Below are 23,559 nucleotides of genomic sequence, written 5' to 3' on the forward strand. Positions count from 1 at the left end.
TCATCCTTAATTGGAGCGATCCCACGTCAATCATACAGTAGCGATCTCCTATTGGTCAGATGGGTTGTCCGTCTTCGGTGATTTTCCGCCTCTCAGTGTGAGGTGAGCTTTAAACGTAACAGCTTATCTTATTGGTTCACGCATGGATTCCAAGGGCGGGACCTCAGATAAGAAAGTTTTGTATTTCAAGCTAATTTATGCGGATGTGTTTTCAAACAGTGTAACAAAATATAAACCCATTTAAAAGCCCATGTTTTGTTTTTTGTTTGGAAACAAATGAAACATTCCATGAATGTAGTATAGTCCACAAACTGTCTTTTGTAAACAAATTTTGCCATTCCCATCATTTCCCCGCCCCAAATTCCTGCTCGCCTGTGAAGGGGAGACATTTCTCAAGGAAGCTGAGAGGAAAGTTCCGTGAACACTGGCTACAGACGCACAACTTATAATCAACTTTCCGTTGACAGTAAAACAATCACTTTGAATCACGGTCGGACGAGCCATTTAACGGATACGCGATCGCCAACGCTGACAAATTGTCGTTTGTGGAGTCGTTGAAGCGACTGCGCCTCCGTGACGATTTATTACAGACGCAGATCGAAGCATGGAAATAATGGATAGCGGGGAAACGTTTTTACAATGGGACAAAAATCTCAGCGAATTGTCCGAAGCCGGGGATAACGACATTTTATACAGCACTGTAAGTGGGAATCTTCATATGATACCGTGGCATGATTGCCATCTTTCACTTCGCATGTTTTGATGTGTTGCAACTAGTGTCAGATCATCCAGAATGCATTTAAATGGCTCTAAACCTTATCATTTACAACATTTAGTCATTAAAATAGTTTTTATTTCATTTGATCGCTCAGAGACACTTTATATGAGATCTATAAGATTACTAATGTGCCATGGGTTCCACTTGGCTCCAAGGGATAAAGTTCAGATGGTGCAGTTATCCAGTGATTGTATCATGTATAGTGCCACACAAAGTAATGGGTTTAGCCCATTTGAATAAAGTCAGAATATAGTGCTCGAATCCTTGAAGAGGTGTTGCAGGTTATGTAATAATAGGTTTGTGTTCCAACTTCTGCTCAAAGGGGCCTCTACTTGATGGGTAGACTGCTGACTAATTAAGGGGTTCGCAGTGGGTAGTTGGTGCATGTACTTTTTTTAGTCAACATGAAGATTTTCGGTTAAAATGTATTTGAATGGAAGGGAAAGTATATTTTTGGCCTATATTTGTAAAAAAAAAAATTAAATCCTTTTTATCTGCACTTTTTTTTTTAATAGTCATGATGGTATGAATTAATAAAAATATTTTATAAATGTGACACAAATTTATATGTATTCCTTATAGTCATTTAAATATGGTGGCCTAGAAAGAGCTGAGTGCTCTGCAACTGAAGAAAACACATGCAAATAGAAAAAACACCAGCAAATTGAGAGAACATCTTCATCAGTTTGACAACATATGTGCTGCAAATACTCACAACGCAACCAAATACAGAAACTAATTGCAAATGCTCATAACACAATCAAATACGGAAATGCGCTGCAAATACTCTCAACGCAACCAAATACAGAAAACACGCTGAAAATGCTCACAACGCAACCAAATACAGAAAGACGCTGCAAATACTCACAACACAACCAAATACAGAAACTCATGGCAAATACTAGTATATATAAATGTGTGGCAAATAGCACAGACCACAATGGAAATGTTTCAAGGGGACCCCAACAAGTGATGAACCTGGCTGGCACATGCTTATTGTTCAACGTCTACTCCTTAGTTGTGTTGTCCGTGACCTGAAAGGTGAGTTTTTGGTTTATTTTATCATGTATTTGCAGTGCGTTTCTGTATTTGGTTGCATTGTGAGTATTTGCAGCACATATAAATGCTGTTTAAAATGCAAGCAAGTCACACTGCGGGACGTCAACTTTACTTATTTCATGTCGACTAACTCAAATTTATAATACTCATCGAAGGAAGTTAGTTGCACAGATGTGGTAGGTTACGATCAGTTACTAAACCGAGATCCCAATTAAATTACCAGACAAGGCTCATAACACTTTTCCAGACAGCATCAAAGCCAGCGTTTGAGGTGCAGCAGTTTGGTTTGTCTGGGATTCAGAAACCGACAGGATCATGGCAGTAACATACACTTCCATGAGAACTATATATGCCTTGTGAAGGTTGAGGAATGGTTCGCATTCTCCTTCACCTTTAGAACAGAACAGGGTCTTTGTTTTAGGCCCCCATCATTCCCCCCCCCCAAACACACACATGCTCCCCCACCTCATGGGTCTCAATGTACTATTTCTCCTCACTTTCACTCTTGCTCCCCAGGGTTTGTTGACATGGAATTCCACACAACAACGCAAACTGTTCTCAGTTGGAGCCGTAGGCTCCCCTGAAGCTTGCTTTGTGAGCTCGGCCTGTTGCATACGTCTGTTATCATTATGCATGTTGCATCTGCGTCCTTGTCCTTCTGCATTATGAGTCAACTGCATTGCCGTGGCGTGGCGTGCCGGTCAACTTTCAGATTTGAATTTATGCTCTAAATTTAATGCATGTCTGGAGCCAATCTTCTGACAATATAATATTTGAGGAATGCGAACATGCCCTTTTTATGACGTAATAGGCCCAATTGTTGCCTTACGTTACTAATAGTTGCGATTATGTCTTCATTGTCAATTGGGAAGAACTTGTTTTGAGGGTGTGTGTTTGTACCTGCATGTCACTTACTCTATAAGCAAAGACTCAGTCGTCATATTTCAGGTGATTTAAAATGGTAAAAATAACCCAAGGCTCATTCCCCCTTTAAGACAGGGGTTAAGGAGATGCTGAGAGGAGCAGTTCAGGCGTCATGCTCAGCATTTCTTTGTGCTGATAATCACACCGACACGATTAGCCTGAAAGCATATTATCTCCTGCAGACTGAGGCCTTGTGGCAACCAGATGTACTTCCTGAACCACTGTGTAAGTCATTCTTGGTTAACGCAAATATGAGGAAAGGCATGGTTTAGCAAGAGCGTGTGCACTGACCTGTTTATTAGTACTAATGACAGTCGTAATCACCCAGTTCTTGGTTATTTGCATATCTTCTGTATCAGATGATCTCATTTGTCTCTCCTGATGATTTGATGTTATGAACAGCTGATAACACTATCAGTTCAATTGTTTAAGGAAGTGGGGGATTTCATAGAAAGAAACTTCTACATATAAAAAACTTCTACACTAGTTATATATATATATATTATATATTACCAAGAATTATATTTTAGCTCTTTTCTATTAGCTGTGATATCAGCATCATGCATTAAGGCAAGATGGTTAAAATCTGTGTACAGCGTAAATTCTGTTAACTAGGACTGGGTGTTATGTTATTGTATAGAAATGTCAACTGTTAGTGATTTTGTTATACTGGTTATACCGGCACATCCAATCAGAATCAGTTTTATAGATATTAATTGTAGTGTATTGAGTTGAATACACCCAGAATAAACTCAGGAATAAGCACTTTTGGCCACTCTGGGTTAAATATTGGTTGGCCAGTTAATTGTCCAAAGGACAAACGGAGTTCGTGATTCAGTTATTGCACAGTAAAACAAAAAGAAGAACTGCCCATTGTTGTCCCGACTTTTATTTGTGTTATTTGAACAAACACAAAATTAATTTGAGTAGTTTTCCCCTTTTTTAATGTTTCATAATGTGAAGCTGTTTTTGCGTTGATACCAGACTTATCTTTCTTTTGCTATGAATGAAATGAAGTACCTTTTAATTTAAGTATTGCATTATTTAATATAAAAAAAGTTTTTAATTGAATTTCCTGCATGAATAACATTACGATATAAAATGACTCTGAAACACACACAGGCCAATATTCCCTCCGTGGTCACACACAATCAGTGATGTTAAACACTGGACTGACGAGGATATCTTAAGAAAATAAGTTGTCTGTCTCAACCATAGAGGCCGTGTCTGATTGTAAACACCAGAACAGGAGTCTGGCCTCACATCTGGTTTGTGCTGCTGACGTTATGTTTTTAAGATCTCGTGTGACTGGAACAGACTGAGAGGCTTCTGTGGTCAACTTGTGCCTGACCAAATCACTGCCTTTTATTGAGTTGCACATGCATTTGCTTATAGTTACACTTTGTTGCACTTTTATGACAAGGATGCTCACAATTACACTTTTCACTCTGTTAATTTACATGTTCCTTTATGCATATATTAGGGATGCACCGATATAAAAAGTTTGGCCGATACTGATAACCGATAACCGATATATTGCCCGATAAATCTAAATCAAAATTTATATATGATTTTTGAAAGCCTGATTACAAAAACAAAAGTCTCACCATTAAAAGCCATGTCCCAAGCAGGCAATTATAATGTTCTCATTATAATATTATGTAGCCTATATGACAGACTTGCACTTTACTTAACTGTATTTTCCTTTTTGAAGTGATTTCAATCATATTTCAAGCAATTCAAAGCCATTATGGCGGACAGTGTGCATCTGAAGTGTCTCAGCTGAAGGAAATAATCCATTATTTATCGGCTTTAATATATCGACCAAATTTTCTTATCAAGCCAATAACGATAACATTAAAAATGAACATATATCGGCACATACTGATATGGTGGCCGATATATCGTGCATCCCTTATATATGACTCTCTAGTAACTGAAAAACCCTATGAATGTGTAATTTTTATACACATAAATAGACCGTATCATGATTTAGGACAGGGCAGTTTATTGACAGTATCCTGGTGCTTAAAATGTTTGTGGTCAGTGGATAGCATGTCAGGACAGACTGATCTTGTAGCCCTGAGCTCTCTGACATTTTGATAACATTTGTCACTCAGGAGTCACGTGGTATTCATTACAGCATCGTGCCACTGATGACTCAAGCTTTAGTGGAGTGGTCTTGTGGGACGGGAGGGGGGATGAGTCTACTGGCAAGCGGTCTGTAGTGAGAAACCCTCTGTCCTCCAGCATGAGCAGGCCGCCTTCTCTCTGCTCTCTGTGGGCCGGGTGGACACAGGCTCGGACTGTTCTCCGAGAGGGCAGGGTTTCTGAGTGGCCCGGCATCCATCGTTCTTGCAAGCTGTATCATTCTGCGATGCACATTCTTGCTCTTTAGCTCTGAATGGATGGTTTGTATAAGCTGCAACTTGAGCCTGAACCTTCTCTGAGCACACACACATTCATTACACATTCATTTTCTTCATCATGATCTTTTGGTTTCACTCGGCCTTGTCTAAGTGCCCCTTGGAGGCCGATCTTTCTTTGATTTAAACAATGTATTTTTGGTGGTGGGGAAGTTGTAATGGTGGTGCTGGGATGCGGGAAAGGTTATTAGCTTTGGGAGTATAACATTGCATGAGAACCTCTATTTTCTGAGAACAAAGCCACTGATTTTGTTAGTGAGCTGCAAGTTTGCCGTTGTATGCACAGTGTTTTTCCCCCCTACTCATTTTATAATTTGTCTTGCAAAATAAAACAGGAATTGAAATTGAGTACACAACTCTTAAGTCAGATCCAGAGCATTCATGTCCTTTTATATTTTGTAGTATACATTTTTTTTTTTTTTTTATAGTATATATAATATATATTATTTTAGATTTTATATTATGTTTATATATTATAAGATATAAATTAAAATATCTCAAATGTATACTTATATTTTATGATTTTTACATTATATATATATATATATATATATATATATAAAATAGACATTACCACATTATTTAAACAGTTGTTTAATACAATTTTAATACATTGAATTTAATAAACAAACCATGTAGTAAAGCCTATTTTGTATAATCAAGTGAATTAAATACGTTACAAATAAAATGTGCTTCGGGCTCATTTACTTTTTCGATCTCTTATTTTTAATGTGATAAAATCAAACCAAATAATTTAGATTATTAAATAAATAGTAAGTCTGACATGAGTGCACAAAAACTGCCTCACATTGTTAAAAACAAAAACTCAAAACAGTAAAACTAATATATTTCACTCTGTATTTTCATGGTACGGTGGTATCACTCATTTACGCCATTGCTACTTGTGTATTGGACATACAGGGTGTCTTTCACTCCATTCAGTTTTACTGTTCCTCTAAAAGAGCAAAGAGTGGGTGATCAAGTGTTTCCAATCAATCCAGACTGGATTTTTGTTATCCACCGTCACTGCTTGTTTACATCCAGTGCACTTTAAAGTCACTATTGGCCCGATGTTGATTACAGAGGAGCCATTTCCTGGACCCCTGAGGTTACAGAAGTCGCCGACACCCGTTGCAGTTCCAGCGCTTCACTCTCCGCTGGGGGAAGGGAGGATGGGACGTCCCTGAATATGCAGGATGTGTTTGGTCTTGTTGTGATTTTACAGCACAGTCTTCCCTAATATAAACTGAAGCCGCAGCTGCGATGCCCAACAGTTGCACACAAGGAGCTTGAACAAGAGCCAAGCGAACTCAGAACACTCTCAGAGAGGGCGGAGTGAATCATGGAAAAAGTGATGGACTTCTGGTGGGATTTGTCCTGGCACAAATAAGATTAGTAATGTGAACTTTAGGATAAGATACACAACTTTTCCCACAAAAGTCACGTTTATTTATATAGCACTACATTGCTTTAAAGCAAGCAACCTTTCCAGAACAAAATCCAGCATTCAGCATTGATTAGAGCTGGTCAATCTGGTGGACCAACATAGTCATGCTGTTTTCAAGCAAAGCTGAGTTGGTTTGCTCTCCCGCTTAGCATGCTGGGGACCAGCAAACCAGCATCATATGCTCTTACCAGCAAGCAAAACATACCTTATGCTGGTGACCATTAATTTTAGGAGGGAGTGTTACTTGGTTAGTTTTACAATCAGAATAAATTTTATCTTGGCGGATACTTCTCTATCTACTATCTCCGACTGGCCATTGTGTTCGTGTGCTCAACATATATGTCTGTGATTGACTACAATGATCAAAGCTTCAAAAACATGTTAATAGACATCAATGACACTCTTCACCAAGCGCTTACACAGATACACACGGGAGCGTTTGAAGCGTTGATCATTGTAGCCAATCACAGAGATATCTGTTGAGTGTGTGAACACAATGGCCAATCAGAGGTGTTTAAGAATCTGCTCAACAGTGCTCAAAATGCTAGGGGGAAATGCTGGTACCGTCACATTTATAAAAATTTCAGTACTGACCTGGTACCGAAGTTGCAGACCACTTTTTTTTTTTTTTTTTTTTTTTTCAGATTGTACACTCAACTGCTAAAGAGGATGTAAACTTTTCATAATCAATTTTATTTCCTTATTAGATGTGTCCTACATGCTCTTTGCTCTTTTCAATTCTTGAGACTCTCACAAGAATTCATGGAATTTAAATTTCACTCTATCACGTTAATTATTTATGATCTGATTAAGAAAGGAACATCAGTTTCTCCTCAAAGTAACTTTATCATGCAACTTTACCCTACTTAGTGATGTAGTTTATTGGGAGTTGAGCTGTTTTGATTCACGGCAGCAGTACAGGCAGTCATTAAACTCTAAACAAACGTCCATTAAGACAGGTTAACTCTGAATTTGAGTCAAAAAGACCCTTGTTATCCAGTCAAACAAGGCCACCAGTCACTCAACATTGGCTCTTGTCCTAGAATATCACTACTCAATAATCAGTCATTTCTTGTACAACAGCATTCAAAGAGATCCGTCAACCATCCTGGAGTGTTTTGTTTAAGAGGACAAACATGCTGGCTTTCCTCAAGTCTGTTATAAGTTTGAAGCACTTCAGTCCAAAGTAAATTGATTTTTGGTGACTAATATCAGTGAGTCAGATCCAACGGTGCGTAAAGGACAAGGTCCAGCCTCGCGAGCGCTGATCTTTGTCTCCTGTGGGTTCAGCTTTCCTCACATCTGTTTTGCTGCTTAAAGGTTGCATCATCTGTGTCCACATTTGGCCAGTAAACTCCCTCTTCCTGCACACACATTCACGACCCCCTTAAGGGGGGAAAAAATTACAGACCACTGTCTGAATCCACCATCGCCACCCCCAAAGTCTCTGTCATCACCGGAGGAGCGGCTTCAACAACTATTCGACTCTCCAGCGGGGCAAAAACTCAGAAATAGTTAAATTGTAGTACCCTGCCCCCAACTGAAACCACATGTACTATACACCCATCCAAACTATGGACAAAGAAGCCTTCACTCCCAGAATCCACCCAACTGGATGCTGGCATTAATAATGATGGTGGAGGGTGCGTCTTACTCAAACAGCATACTATTTCAAGTATATGTATGTGTATTGTTCACAAAATTTTATAATTTTTTTTAATAATGTATTTAAATGAAGTGTAGACTGCCATATGGTGAAGGAACTGATCCCAAACAGGAACTTAGAAGTGATTATTTCTATCCTTGAACCTTAGGAAACCTCACGCCTGTCCTCCTCAGAGTGAACGGTCTCTTATATTCCTCTTAGAGAGCAGTCGACACCCAGCAATTTTCAGCAATCATCATAATCATCTTATCACGCACTCAAGAGTGTCAGATGTAATTGCATATCGCCTGTGACTGAAACAGGAATGGCATAATAATATGGTGATGGTGTACAGCCATAATTCACACCATGTGTGAATTCATCAATTTTGCAGTGAAATGTAAATGACTGCTGAAGACGACAACTATGACATGTTATGTCACACAGCTTGATAACTTCACCCACTCCTGACCTGATTTGAACTGCTGCTCAATGGCGTTCAATCGCTTCTTCATTCTACATGGTGCGTTCACCTTAAGTGACCTTGAAAATGCTTGCTGTAAATGCTATGGTTTTGGGCCGAAGAAGACATTCCAGAAAAGCAGTTCTTTGCCAAATATGGAGTTCAAGCAAGTTCACGAGAGACATTTTCGGAGAACTGCTTATATGAACACATACTTAATATGTGTTTGGGGTGGGCGGCAGGCTAGGAACACTTGCATGCATTTCTCATGCGATTCCAGACGTTTTCTCACCAAGGCCGGCTCTCAAGACAGAGCTGATGTTGAATAACAAAAGTGGAAAATGTAGGACAAGGCATTCCAGAGCGACTTTGTCAGTGCTAGTACCCATGCTTACACTTGTTTTCTCTCGCCTTCTCCTGGTTGCTTTGTGTATAGTCATTTAGCTGTTTTCTTTTCTCTCTGTGTTTGTCTGTTTTTTGACTTGGCTAACCTCTGGATCTGAGTCAGTCTTGTAATTGATCCCATACGCTGGCTTCTCTCCATTTTGAGCCCCAACTCCACCTCTTTCCTTCCTAGTTTGCTCAGTTTGCCTCTGTTTAACTCATTTCTATCATGCTTGCTGGAGGCTCTTTTCCAAAATTTTGTGAGCTGCCTACCTAGATGGCATTTTTAGGCATCGATGTCACTAAAAGCCTTTATATTTCACAGGCAAAAAATGCCCATTGTCTATTGTAAATTTGTGTTGTCAAAAGTACCAACTTGGTACCAAAGTCAGTACTTTTGACAACACTAATTGAAATTTTAAAAAATGTGATGCGTTGAGCGGATTCGTAAACACCTCTGATTGGCCATTGTGTTCATGCACTCAACAGATATGTCTGTGATTGATTGGCTACAATGATCAACACTTCAAAAACATGTAAATAGACATCAATGATGCTCTTTACCAAGCGCTTACACAGATACAAATGGGAGCATTTGAAAACAGGCATCTATCAGCAGACCGTTCCCGCTTTCAAATTCAAACACTTCCGTGTGCTTTCAAACACTCCCATGCGTTGATTATTGTAGCCAATCACAGACATATGTTGAGCGCGTGAACACAGTGGCCAATCAGAGGTCTTTACGAATCCGCTCAACAGCGCTCAAAGCGTCACATTTTTTAAATTTCAGTACCAATTTGGTATCGAAGTGGGTACTTTTGACAACACTGTTGTCAATAGTTTGTGATGTATGAAGCACAGCTCACACAGAAGTCACTTTCAAAGCAGCTTTCTATTGGTGAACCATTGCGAAATCTGCATGTGGAAATCATTCGCCTTCATGCAGATTCATGTCTACAGTCGAATGCATGGCCTTTCAAAGTATACTCCATTTGATAGTGTGCATGAACGCTCTAGAAAGTTTCATCTTTGTCCACTGTCTGCACTATTTTTCTCCAGAAGTTATGACCGATAAAAATGTCTTTGTATTCTTTTAAACTGAAGTTGCAGCTATCTCATAACCCCCTCACACAAGTGCTTGTCAGTGCAGGAGTTTGTTGTTGTTGCAGTCTCCGGTATTTTTGTTGTTGTTGTTCTGTTTAGTTTCATTTTATGCAAAGGTCCTGCACATTACATGAAGAGCATTTGAATGGTCTTATTTTTCAGTAAGAGTTAGAAGGAAGATGCATTATGTAGACATCAGGCTAGGTTTTGCAATGCAGCCTACTGTACTTTTTTTTTTTTTTTTTTTTTTTTTTGCCTGGAACAGAGCCTCAGTTTTGTTTTCTCTACTATGAACATGACCCCTCAAATGACATAATGTTGACAGGCCGTTCAGTTTATATTTAGAATTAGCCAAACTGATCTATCTGCTAGGTGGCCTTGAAAAGTACACTGTGCACAGTAATATGTATGCACTTCAACATGTATGCATTTCAGCTTCTACTAGATACTGCCAAAAACTCTTGGTAGGCCATTAATTCTAAAACTTATTAACTCTGGAAACTGGATTCTCTGATTTTTCAGAGACTTGCACTGCATCCAAAATTGAATAATTCGCTACCACAAGTATGCGAAAAACAGTACGCCAACAGAATATATATCTGAATCGTAGACTGTAAAAAAATATGGACGACGCACCTTCACTCTCTTCCGTTGTAGATAAGTGAAGCCGCCAATGTCCAAATATGCCGCGGACATCTTGGAACCTGATTCTGCGCTGTAGTGAGTGTGAAAAAATGTTTGAAGAGTAATTTGATTGTTTAGTTTGCCTCACATCCCATTATAGTACAAGGAGAGGGCAGGGTTTATGGCCTATACTGCATCCAGCCACCTGGGGGGCGATCGAAACATTTTGGCTTCACTTTTCAGGACTTGTGCGGCACACTTGGTCCGAATACATGGTATTAGAAAAACAGTACCCAGATGATCTACTACTTCCGGCAAGATTCTGAAGAGCGTATTCGATGGACACATTACTATCCTATGAGGCCAAGGGAGAGGATTTGTGAATGGCGGTGAAGCGACACAACTGACGCAGTAGGTCACATGACAGTGACAACATGGCGGATGTAGTGCGTTCTAAAATTCATTCATACTACACACATTTCATACTGTATAAATCATAGTTTTTTAATGGTCACAAAGCAAGTTTCAAATCAAATATAGTACCTACTATAAAGTATGCAATTTCTGACGCAGTTTTGGTCTGTATCTTACTGTCACTCAGCAGCACCAAGCATCATATCCTGCTGTATCAGGCTGTGCTAGTCAAAGCAACATTGTTTGATCTGATAATCTGCCTTTGTTGGCTGAACCCAAAGACCTACATATTGCACCATGCGTGACTGTACTATGGATCCTGCTGGTTCTTCACATGAACAGATGCACATAAAGGAGACAGCAGTTGTTTGAATGTCTGCATCTTAGATCTGCATTGACCCTCTTCCTGTGGATGAGCTGCCTGGACTCTGACTCATCTGTGCAGATGGAGATGAGTCTGTTGTGATAGAGCAGCTTCAAAATCAGTAGCTATAACTTTGCACAGACACGATTTGTAAGCAATTCTATGACACTTTTAAAGGATTCGTTCAGAATACAAATTTCCTGATAATTTACTCACCCCCATGTCATCCAAGAAGTTTGTCTTTCTTTCTTCAGTCGAAAGGAAGTTAAGGATTTTGAGGAAAACATTCCAGGATTTTTCTCCATATAGTGGACTCCAACAGTTACCAACGGGTTGAAGGTCCAAATGTCAGTTTCAGTGCAGCTTCAAAGAGCTCTACATGATCCCAGACGAGGAATAAGGGTCTTATCTAGCAAAACGATCTGTCATTTTCTAAAAAAAATAAAAATTATATACTTTTTAACCATAAACGCTCATCTTGCACTTGCTCTGCGATGCTCCACGCATTACGTAATCATGTTGAAAAGATCACGCATGACATAGGCGGAAGTACCACGGTAGGGCGAAAAACTCCTCATTTTCTCCTCAAATTTCAAAATCGTCTGATATCGTTGTTTTAACTTTTTTTTTTTTTTTTTTTTTTTGTAAAGGCCGTTTGACTTAGTCTTTGCACATTCACTTTGTAGACACTTGCACGGTATGTTCGCCTACGTCACGTGTGACCTTTACAACGTGATTATGTAATGCGTGGCGCATCGCAGAGCATTTGTGGTTAAAAAGCAAATTTTTTTATTTTATTTTTAGAAAATGACCAATCGTTTCGCTAGATAAGACCCTTATTCCTCGTCTGGGATCATGTAGAGCCCTTTGAAGCGGCACTGAAACTGATATTTGAACCTTCAACCCGTTGAACCCCAGTGACGTCCACTATATGGGGAAAAATCCTGGAATGTTTTCCTCAAAAACCTTAATTTCCTTTTAACTGAAGAAAGAATGTCATAAACATCTTGGATGACATGGGGGTGAGTAAATTATCAGGAAAATTTTGAAGTGCTGTGGCTAAACTTTCTGCTGAACTATTGTGAATTTTAATGCTTATCCCAGTGTTTCATTGTAAGTGCATTAAACATGTTTTTTGTTTGTTGTGGTAATCCACAGCGAGTCAAAATTGAATTCAGAACATTCCTTCAAACAGCCCCTGAGGAGAAAAGCTGAGAGGTTCTGCTGGAAAAAACCTGTTGACCTGAGTTAGCACAAGTGCTGCGTTTAGTCTTTTAAGTGATGAAATGAATGTCTGGAAGGGTTTCAGCCTGTCTGAACCTGTTTGAGGAGTAGGGGACCATGTTGAGGTGCAGTAGAGAGGGATGGAATGCACTGATAGGAATGCCAAGGAGAAGAGAGGCAGCTGTCTGTCGCTTTTGGCCCTGAATCAAATCATCTCACCAGGATCGGAACGAGCCGTCTGATTGGACGGGAGAAAGTGTGATCCTCTCTGATTGGTGGAGCAGGGTACCCTGTGGGCACTTGTTCTCATGTTTAGTCTGTTCCTCCAGGCTGTGGGATCTGATCTTCAAAGAAACGTGCTGATGTTTTATGGTCTGCAGTTAAGGTCTATTTAACAAGCTTTTGGTTTAATAAGCACTTTCCTGTTCTTCCTGTGCAGCACTTCACCGAGCTCCTGGATGATCTGTCCCAAGAAGCTTTGCTGGGGCAGTTGTTAAGCGACCCGTTCCTGTCCGGGCGTGGAGATGCTATGGACACCGAGGAGGAACTGACCCCTGCATCTCCAGTGCCGCCACACATTCAAGCCGAACACAGTTACTCGCTGTGCGGAGACTCACGCCCACAGTCGCCCCTTTCCCATCTGCCCGGGGAACCTGGCAGTGATGCTGGTAAGCTTTGGCCAGAATGTGAAACTAGTTTCATTTAGTCTTAAATTGTCCATATTATGATCATTTACAAGTTCATAATTTTATTTTTTTTGGGAGCCTTTTGGAATACATTTACATGATTTTAAAGTTAAAAAAATGCATTATTTTTCTCATACTGTACATTTTTGCAACACTTCATTTCACCCTCTCCCTGAAATGTTCTTTTTTAGTCAGGGTTGCCAGGTTTTCACAACAAAACCCGCCTAATTGTTACTCAAAACTAGTCCAATCGTGTTTCAGGGTGGGTTCTCCGTGTTCCAGGGGGTAAAATCCGTGTTTTTGGCAGGGTTTCCCTGGTAAAATTTGCATTCCAGGGGTTAAATATCATGTTATTTGGGGATGCTTCAACCTGCGGACATGAAAAACAACCCACGGCAACAGTCTTAAAGTAGCCCAATCCCAACACCGGTTTTAGTTCATGTCTCTTTAAAGCCTGCCTTTCGGAAAAGCCTAGCCTGCTCTGATTGGTCAACCGCTTGGAGCATGTGTCAGAAATTTTGTGCAGCTGTAAACGGTATTATATCTATGGTAAATTGCATCAATATTGGAAGTTCATACAGCGAAGAAAAAAAATTTGCTCGCAGCAACAACAAAAAAAAGTGTCTACTTGACAGAGAAAACGCTAACTCAACTGTTCAATAAAATAATTAAAAATATATATCATGTGAATTATTAAACGATTGTTTAAAATAAATTATTTAAAAATATTTTAATTATTTTAAAAGTAAATTATTTAAATAATTAAATTATTTAATTTTTTAAATTTTATTATTTAAATTAAAACATTTAAATGATTAAAATTATTTAAAACTCAAATTCATATTTCATGTCTATTTATGTAATTTTTTTTTTAGTAAGTACACTTGTAACAACTAAAATCAGTGTGTGAAAAATGTGCAAATGTGTAACATGATGATGTAGCCGCACGATGAAGTCTCAGAAATAATGACAGGACTACAAACGCAGCATTTCAAGTGTTTTCTGTTACAGAGATGAACTCCCTTTGTGCTTTGTAACTTTGCAGATCGTTTACATGCGCAAACAGCTGTATTACACAGGTCAAATCAAATAAAAGCACTATAGGTGCCCTTTAATTTCACATGTACATGTCACGTATTGCATCTGTAATTGAACTCCTGTTTTATTAGGTGATTCAGACAATGACGAGTGGCCCATGGAGCAGGAAGATAAAGGGCTGAAGATGGAACCTCTTCTGTGTGACCCGCCCGTCCTGCTGCCCACGCTGACCCTCACTCTGACCCCCGAGGGTCTCGCCTCTGAGCCTGTGACTGACACCAGCGACCCCACCCTCTCCCAGGCCACACAGGTTAAACCGCTCAATGTGAGCATGACAACGCCCTTATAGTCAGTGTTTGAATTGAAGTACTGATTGAAGTGCTGATTTGTGTGTGTTGTTGCAGGTGAAGGAGGACAGTGAGAGTTTCAGCCCTCAGATTAAGCTGGAGCCACACGAGGTGGATCAGTTCTTGAACCTCTCACCCAAAGGTAAAACACTGTTTCAGACATTTTTGCATTATGGCACAGAAGATAAAGATCACTGTTAATAGTATCAGAGTGCATTATTGAGTACAAGATATAATGTACAGTCACATGGTCCTTGTCATAAACAAGGTAATATTTTTCAATAATGAACAGCTGACTGTACATTATCACACTTATTACATGTGTACTTCCAAAAAAAGTTCTTGTTTTTAGTTTTAAATAAATATTTTTAATTTTAATAATTTAAATAAGTTATTTAAATATTTGAGAAGAAAAATTGATTTTAACTTTAAATAATTAAATTAAATTAAATAATTTAAATACATTTTTAATTGTAATAATTTAAATATTTTTATTTAAATCATTTAAGCAATCATTTAATCATTTCAATAATTTATTTTAGTTATTTGAGAAGAAAGGACATCACATATGATAAACAAAAATAAATAAATAAAAAAACAGACATGAAATAATGATCATTTAATTTTTATTATTTAAATATTTTAATTTAAATAATTTCAAACAATAATATAACAATCGAATAATTAAAGTACTTTGTTTTAGTTATTTGAAACAACAAGACTTATTACATGTGTACTTACAGAAAAAAAAACAAATTTGTTTTAAATAATTTAATTTTAATCATTTAAATAATTTAATTTAATCACTTAATTATTTAAATAGTTTATCTTATTATTTGAGACTTGTGTGGATTAAAAAATGTGGATATGAAATATTGATCATTTAATCATATCATTTAAATAATTGTATTATTATATTATTATTTGAGAAGAACAAGATTTCAGAGTGATACAAGAGACATGAATACGGCACAGCTATGCAGAAAATTCAGATATTACAAATATTTGCCCACAGAATGCTATGACTGACCAATCAGAATCAATCTGTAATGCTTTTCTCCAGGCCTGGAGTCTCTGCACATGCCGCCCACTCCTCCCAGCTCTCACGGCAGTGACTCTGAGGGAAGTCAGAGCCCTGTTCACCCCTGTGCCCCCGCCAGCCCCACACAGACCCCCGCTGTCCTCAAGGTGGCGCCAAGAGCACCTTCTTCCCTCTCCAACTCTCCTCTGCTGACGGCACCCCATGTGAGTACCAAGAAATCTTGTTAATTAACAAGATGTGTCAGATTTTATGAAAGAAGATGATCAAGTGACCTCCTCTTGTCTCGTCTGACAGAAACTGCAGGGCTCAGGTCCTCTCCTGCTCACTGAGGAGGAGAAACGCACACTCATTGCTGAAGGATACCCGGTGCCCACCAAGCTGCCGCTGTCCAAGGCTGAGGAGAAAGCGCTGAAGAAGATTCGCAGAAAGATCAAGAACAAGGTTGGTGTCAGACTTCAGCCTTGTGTAAATGGTCTAACTGTGAAAAGATGCATACTTCAAATCTAAGTACTAAATTTAATGTCAAATATACTAACACTTGTGAATTTCTCTTTTGTCAGATTTCAGCACAAGAGAGCCGCCGGAAAAAGAAAGAGTACATGGATGCTTTAGAAAAGAAGTAAGTCTGATAAATATTTTGGTTTTAACATAATCACATTATAATTGTAGCATTTATGAAGTACAAATGAACATTTTACGCTCTCGGACCTGTTTAAAAGATTAAGTTGATCAAGTGTAAAAGGCTTTGACGTCACTCAGTGACTCTTAAAGTCAATGTGAAATCAAAACGGACCCTGTTTACTTTTTAAATACATAATAAATGTTCATATTATTGTGAATGACCTTAGATATACAAACATGGTGCACTCATATCACTATGAATGGGAGAAAGTGCAGCGCCCAATATGGTGGAATAAGTCCCGCCTTCTAAATAAAAGAGCCAATCGCTGTCAGTGTTTTGAGATGTGCGCTTAGGACTACATGCGCATTGGCAGGTCTAGCCTGAAAAATAAGCTTTTTTAACGCTATTTGAGCATAAGAAACAACATTTATAGGACATTTATTGGACAGTTGATATGAAATATGTTGTTTAATTGAGTTCCTACAAGCAGTTTTTGAGATTTTAGGATTCCCCCATTTCAGTAGACAGGACTTGGTCTTGGATAGCTGCCCGGAGTCATTGCAAATATGGCTGCCGAATGAACAGACTTTCCTTGAAAGGGACTTTGATGAAACTCATGTGACATTGCAATACCCTCTCCATCCACAGGGTGGAGACATGCTCTAGCGAGAACAATGAGTTACGCAGGAAAGTTGAAACACTCGAGTGCACCAACAAGTAAGACCCTCAAACCTTTCCATTTTTATACACTACACCTTAAGGTGATAAATAAATAATTTGCTAGTAATTCATTCTAACACATTGTTTCCTTTGCTGGTTGAATTTTCAGTTATTAATTATTGATTATGTAAATGGTCTCTCAGGTCTCTTCTGCAGCAGCTGCACTCGCTGCAGGCGGTGGTGGCAGGAAAGGTCCCGCGGTCCTGCCGGGTGACGGGCACTCAGACCTCCACATGCCTCATGGTGAGAGCTTCCCGCCCCTCCTCTGTCACCGCCCTGCTGGACGCTCAGTTCCTCTGCTCATATTATAGATGTGTGTGTGCGTTTGTGTGTGCGTTGTGTGCGTTTGTGTGCGCATTTGTGTGTGAGAATGAGGGGGAGGAAGACAAATGCAAACGCAAACAGAAGCATTGCTATATTTAGATTAAGCCTGTGTTGGTGTTTGTTCTTGTGCAGGTGGTGGTTCTGTGTTTCTCTGTGTTCTTGGGGAGTTTCTACCAAGGCCTGAGCCCCTGCTCCTCTATCACCAAAACAGGCCTGACCAGAGAGATCTCCATACAGGAGTCATACACTGCTACAGGTACGCATGCACATAGACATGAAATACTGAGTTTAGTTCAAAATAACTTCATTTTAATAATGTACTTTTTTTTAATTGAAATAACTTAATTTTATTTAAACCACAATTTAGTGATTTTAATAATTTATTTTAGTTATTTGTGGAAAAAGACTTTAATGTATGCAGCATGTATATTGAAAATAACAGGGGGCCTAAGACAGATCCTTGCGGCACTCCATAATTTACTGAAGTTATCTTAGATTTTTTTCCCATAAAGATATATATATATATCTAAGAGAGAGAGGGATACTTTAATAAATATATTTATAGATACTTTATATAAATTAATAAATTATATTAAATTGTTATTTAATATCAATAAAATTCAATAGTCTTCTTTAAAGATGTGCTTTTTGTCTGAACATTCAGCTTTTTTTAATGTATAATATGAAATCTTTTATGCATACCAGTTAACGCTGTTTATTTGTTGCCTAAAGTAATTTCATTTTAATAATTTAAGCATTTTAATTTAAATCATTTAATTTAAGCAAAAAATTATTTCATATCAACAAAAATCATCTTTAAAGATGTGCCTTATTTCTGAACATTTCAACTTTTTTAATGTGTAATGATATGCAAATCTTTTACGCGTATCAGTTGTCTGAGGCCGTTAATTTGTTGCCTAAAGTTCGATTTACCTTTATTACCGAGGCACTAGAGCTGATATTGTACCGAAGCCAACTGTTTAAAATCGATCCAACCCTAATACACACGCGCCACTGGTGTCTATCGCAATCCCTCCTGTAATTTGCTCATTATTCTCTGTCTCTCTCTGACTAATGAATGGAGGAATGGCTGTATTTGGATCCATATTAAGAGGCTGTAGTTGGCTGCGCCCCACTCTTGAGCTTCTGAGAGTCATTATCAGTGGTTGAGTGGGACAGTAATTATCATGCCTTTAAAAGCAGAGCGATCGGTTCATCATCGCTGATCTCTGATCTCCCTCCATCACGTTTCTCCCACGCACGTTATTCAGTTAATGCACCGCTCGAACAAAACGCCACTGTCTAAAGCCTAGCATTAATAAAAGAGATGCTCTCTTTTGATTTCAGGTCTTGATATTAATATCTATCTCAGGTGATCCGATCACAAATGCTCAGCCGAGACACTTTAGCATTTGCATCTGGAATTAACAGCTCAAATGCATCTCCATTTGTGATAAGAAACATGAAGATGTTTGTTCTTTTCCACAGTGAAGTCCCGGAACCTTCTGAGCATTCAGGAGCACGGGGGTCTGGACGACCCCCTATTTTGTCGGGTTGGGCGGGGAATATCCTGAATGGGACCGACAGGCTGATGTCATGGCGGCTTGGCGCTTAGAACAGCAGAACAAACAGGAACAGACGGAGCTGCGTGAAGCAGAGCCCCGCCCACTTTTACTCAACACCAATGAAACGCATGCGCAAAAGGCGATTCTTATAGACCTGCATTCTCACAGGTAATGCACTTCCTTTTATGGCCGCTTGATTTGATAAGCTATGAAGTGTGGATCAAAGTACCTGTAAGGCGAGTCATTTTACTCGGCGGCCATCTTTGAAACACTATTTCAGTCATGCAAGTACAGCTCTTATCTCTTTGAATGGGAAAACATCAAAATCTCCAAAGCTGTTCGCCAAGCCTATGATTAAATTTCATATTTGAAATCACCATTGAAATCTGACTACATAGATGTTGTTTCTAAATGCTCAAATCACGCTCAAAAAGCATTTTTCATGCTAGACCAGCCAATGCGCATATGCAGTCATAAGCGCGCATATCAGATCACTGACTGTTTTTATAGCAACCGGAGCTTCTAACGGCAGCTGCAGTGATGCAATGATTTACGAATAGCTCTTTTATTTACAAGGCGGGACTTTTCCGTGCAACAGTGCCGCCCCCTCTTTCAGCGGCGTTGGTTCCGGAAGTATTTTTTCCATTCATTCTTCCCATAGGGAAGTCTTCGTTATAGAGTTATAAGCCATGAACAAAGCCAACCAGCTACAAGGTGAATCACAACATTACAAACTTTGATTTGAAGCAAAAAAGCATTTGAAAATTGGACAAAAATACAATGGTACAAGACTGTGTACTTAACTGCTTTAGTAAGAACTACAATCCCATGAAGCATTGCAAAGAGCATGATCGAATTAAAAACAATGGAGAAATATAAAACTACTAATTTACAAATGTTGATTTTATATATAAAATATATTGATATATAGATTTTGTATATAAAATATAATTTTTTTAAGATTACAAAACATGCATGTGTGTGTATGTATGTGTGTGTATATATGTGTGTGTGTATATATATATATACACACACACACACACACAAACATTGAAGTATTTTAAAAGCGTAGAGAGATCAACTCGATTACGTAATTTGCAGTGCTTCATGGGAGTGGGCGGAGCTAAAGACATGTTTTGGTGTGTTTTACTGGTCTCAACTCTGATTGGTGGAATTTTCTGTACAGCATTATGGGTAATGTAGTTTTTCACTAGGAATTTTGCTGTTAAACACGATTATAAGCTGAAATAAGGGTGAGTTAGCAGCTTCAGCAGAAGCAAATACCATCAATTAACAACCTTGTAGCTCACAGTATGTCTCTCTTTAAAGATTTACAAGTTATCTTTTAAAATCACTTTCCCTATGGAGAAAATGAATGAATGTTTTTACCTCTGGAACCTGACTGTTGCACTCTATCGTGTGTTGCACTTTCTCCCATTCATAGTAATATCAGTGCACCGTCTTTGTACATCTTTGGTGTGGAATGGATGTAAAACAATCTGTTTTATTTTCACAGGTCCGATAAGTGGTCAAACGAGACCGCTAAAGTCATACAGTTGGAGAGGACCGTCAACGAGACATCGTGAGATCCGGCTGGTCCTCCTCCATGTCCCCTCTTCCTCTTCCTCTTCCCTGCAGCAGCGGGGCGATAGGCTCTGTATTTATAGATATACTTTAAGTATTGTTTTACTTAGATCTCCTTTTTTTTAAAATAAACACGAAAAAACCCAAAAATGTATTTTTATTCCATTCCAGCAGTATATCAAATTTTGATATTTCAAGTACACTGTTTTGCATTATTTTCATTGTTTTTATATGCTTTGAATTTTTTTGTTTTAATATTTTCCTTTTCTTTTTTTTTTTTTGCCTATTTGCCCCATGCTACTGAGAATATGTGTAGTAATATATTGAATTTGCATCTGTTTGCATATTCACACGATGTAGCATGTCAATCAAAGAGGATTTTCAAAACTAATCCAAAGATTCATAAAAAAATTGAATTGAAATAATAGGCTGTGTTTACAGTATGAAGATGGCAAATTTCCAAAGCATTTAAAAACGCTCTGTCTGAATATGTAAATATTTGCAGTATCCTCTATTGTAATATGGAGGAAGTATTTTAGGAGAGATATGAATTAATGTGATTGATATCAGTGGAGATGTTTGTCATTGAGGGCAATAAAAGAGGGACAATATGGACATGACATGAAGAGGACGGCCGCTCTCCAGCCCATGACGTTGCCCTCTTTTATTTGGTTTAAGGTCTTTAAAGGACAGATGGCCCTTTTTGTCTCTGGCTGGCCACCATCCAAACCCCGTCTGCGCTCTTCTGGGAGTAAAGGATGCTCGCTGACAATTCTAGCGTTCTCTTGGCCAGATATGAACGGTTGTGACAACCTGAGTCCTGAGCGATCTGCATCCAGGCATGTGGTGAACTCACTTGCACTGTGTCCCCGTAGAATCGATCTGTTATTTATTATTTTTTTAGCATGCCTGCGATCCTTTTATCCTGGAAACGAGAGCATTTTGAAGGAGATGGTTTTGTCCTGATGTGATGCATTCAGATGCAATGTCCATGCTTGGTGTGTTTCCTCTGTATTCGGTGTAATGAGTGTTATATGACTGCAGTCTTAATTATGTTACACTTTCTTTGCATCACAATACAAATTCAGGCTCTTAAATGATCTTCCTGAAATCACTCTGCCTTGTTTTTGTCCTGTTTTCTGCAAAGCAAATAAATATTTTCCTTAGTAAAAGCATTATAAATCACGTGTCTGAGCCGTCATTTTGCTGCTTTTATCCATGTCTAAATTAAAATATTAAATTAGCCAGATTTATTGGTCTTACTAGGACGTTGAGTGGAATTAAGTATGTCTAGAAAGATATTTTATGTCATCATATGACTATACTCTGATACCTGACTATTAATTATTTTCATTAAAACTGGATCTGCATTACAATTTTCCTGTCCTTGAGGGTTTTATGCAAAAGAAAGGTGTTTTCTCCACATCAGAGAGCTCAGATGGTCCCCTTCATACCTCAAATCACATTAGCCAAATTGTATTAGAAGAAATATGCATGTTCTCTTCAGACTCTCATGACTTGTTTCATATCTTGCCTGTTAAACTCATGTTGCTCTATTTTACAGAGCAGTGAAGGTCTGTCGTGCCCGGTGTTGGGACCTTTTATAAGCAAAAAAATTGTGTAATCCTTTGCATAAATGTGCTGTGTCCTGTGTACTGGACATATCAAGACACCAAGAGTCCCACTTCGGAGGCTGTGTCCTATGGAGGTCACATTTGAAGGCTGCATATGTCATCAAGGATGTCTTATTTAAGAAAAGTAATCATAATAAAATTGACTGTTACTCCTTGCGAGGTGTAAAATACTCCAATTTCTTTTATTTTTTAATGTAACGGTTACTTTTCTTAAATGAGACCTGCCTCGATGACGTATGCAGCCTATTAATTGCTATCTTCGGAGGACACAGCCTTCGAAATAAGACCAAAGTCCCTTTCAAGGAAACTCTGTTCACTCGGCGGCCATATTTGCAACACCTCCGGGTAGTCGGGCACTGTGGGGGAATCCTGAAATCTCAAAAACTGCTTGGCAAACACAATTAAATAACGTATTTCAAATCAGCAACAAAATCTGACATGAACTGTCCCATAAATGTTGTTTCTTACGCTCAAATAACGTTAAAAACAAGGTTATTTTTCAGGCTAGACGAGCCAATGCGCATATGCAGTCCTAAGCGCAAGTCTCAGGTTTCTATGGGAACCCTTTGGGGAACAGGAGCTTCTAATGGCAGCTGCAGTGACGCAATGACTTTACCAATCAGCGATTGGCTCTTTTACTTAAGGCGGGGCGTATTCCGCCATATTGCGCGTTCCAGTTTCTCCCATTCATAACTAATAGGAGTGAACCTTGACGTCTTTCTATATCTAGTCTTTGATAAGACGCAGCTCTCGTATCTCCAAAAACTCTACTTATCAGGAAAAACATTGTATTTTTGAAATAATTAACGATGCATTGCCACAAATATTGTGGCTTTATATATGGTCAGACACTTGTGTCATTATATCATTCAGATTTTACCAAAATCAACTTCAAATGGAGTTAAAAAGTTTAACATCTGGATGAAATCTTACAGAGCACATCCTGGGTTCTTTCGCCGTTTAGGGGTGTGGCCAGTATGATAATTTAATATTTTTTTTTATTATTATTTAATGTGATAAAAATGATAATAATAGTAACATACAGTCAAATCAAACACGGGGGCGTGACCAAAATAATATTAATATATGATTTAATGTGATAATGTTATAATAATAGCTAATGTTAGGGGGCGTGGTCAAT

The 23,559-nt window shown here is 38.6% G+C and overlaps 1 protein-coding gene across 1 annotated transcript; it reads left to right on the top strand.

Moving 5' to 3' along the window:
• Positions 1 to 262: 262 nt before the first annotated feature.
• Positions 263 to 21,969, top strand: creb3l2 (cAMP responsive element binding protein 3-like 2). The gene is given in 13 exon segments (XM_051890105.1): positions 263 to 700; positions 13,296 to 13,524; positions 14,712 to 14,890; positions 14,985 to 15,069; positions 15,991 to 16,172; positions 16,264 to 16,410; positions 16,530 to 16,588; positions 17,240 to 17,308; positions 17,455 to 17,554; positions 17,768 to 17,891; positions 19,124 to 19,173; positions 19,175 to 19,368; positions 20,717 to 21,969. Coding segments are annotated over 13 exon segments (1,584 nt in total). The 5' UTR covers positions 263 to 604; the 3' UTR covers positions 20,787 to 21,969.
• Positions 21,970 to 23,559: the final 1,590 nt, after the last annotated feature.

The sequence above is a fragment of the Ctenopharyngodon idella genome, chromosome 4 (assembly GCF_019924925.1).
Source record: "Ctenopharyngodon idella isolate HZGC_01 chromosome 4, HZGC01, whole genome shotgun sequence".
NCBI lineage: Eukaryota > Metazoa > Chordata > Actinopteri > Cypriniformes > Xenocyprididae > Ctenopharyngodon > Ctenopharyngodon idella.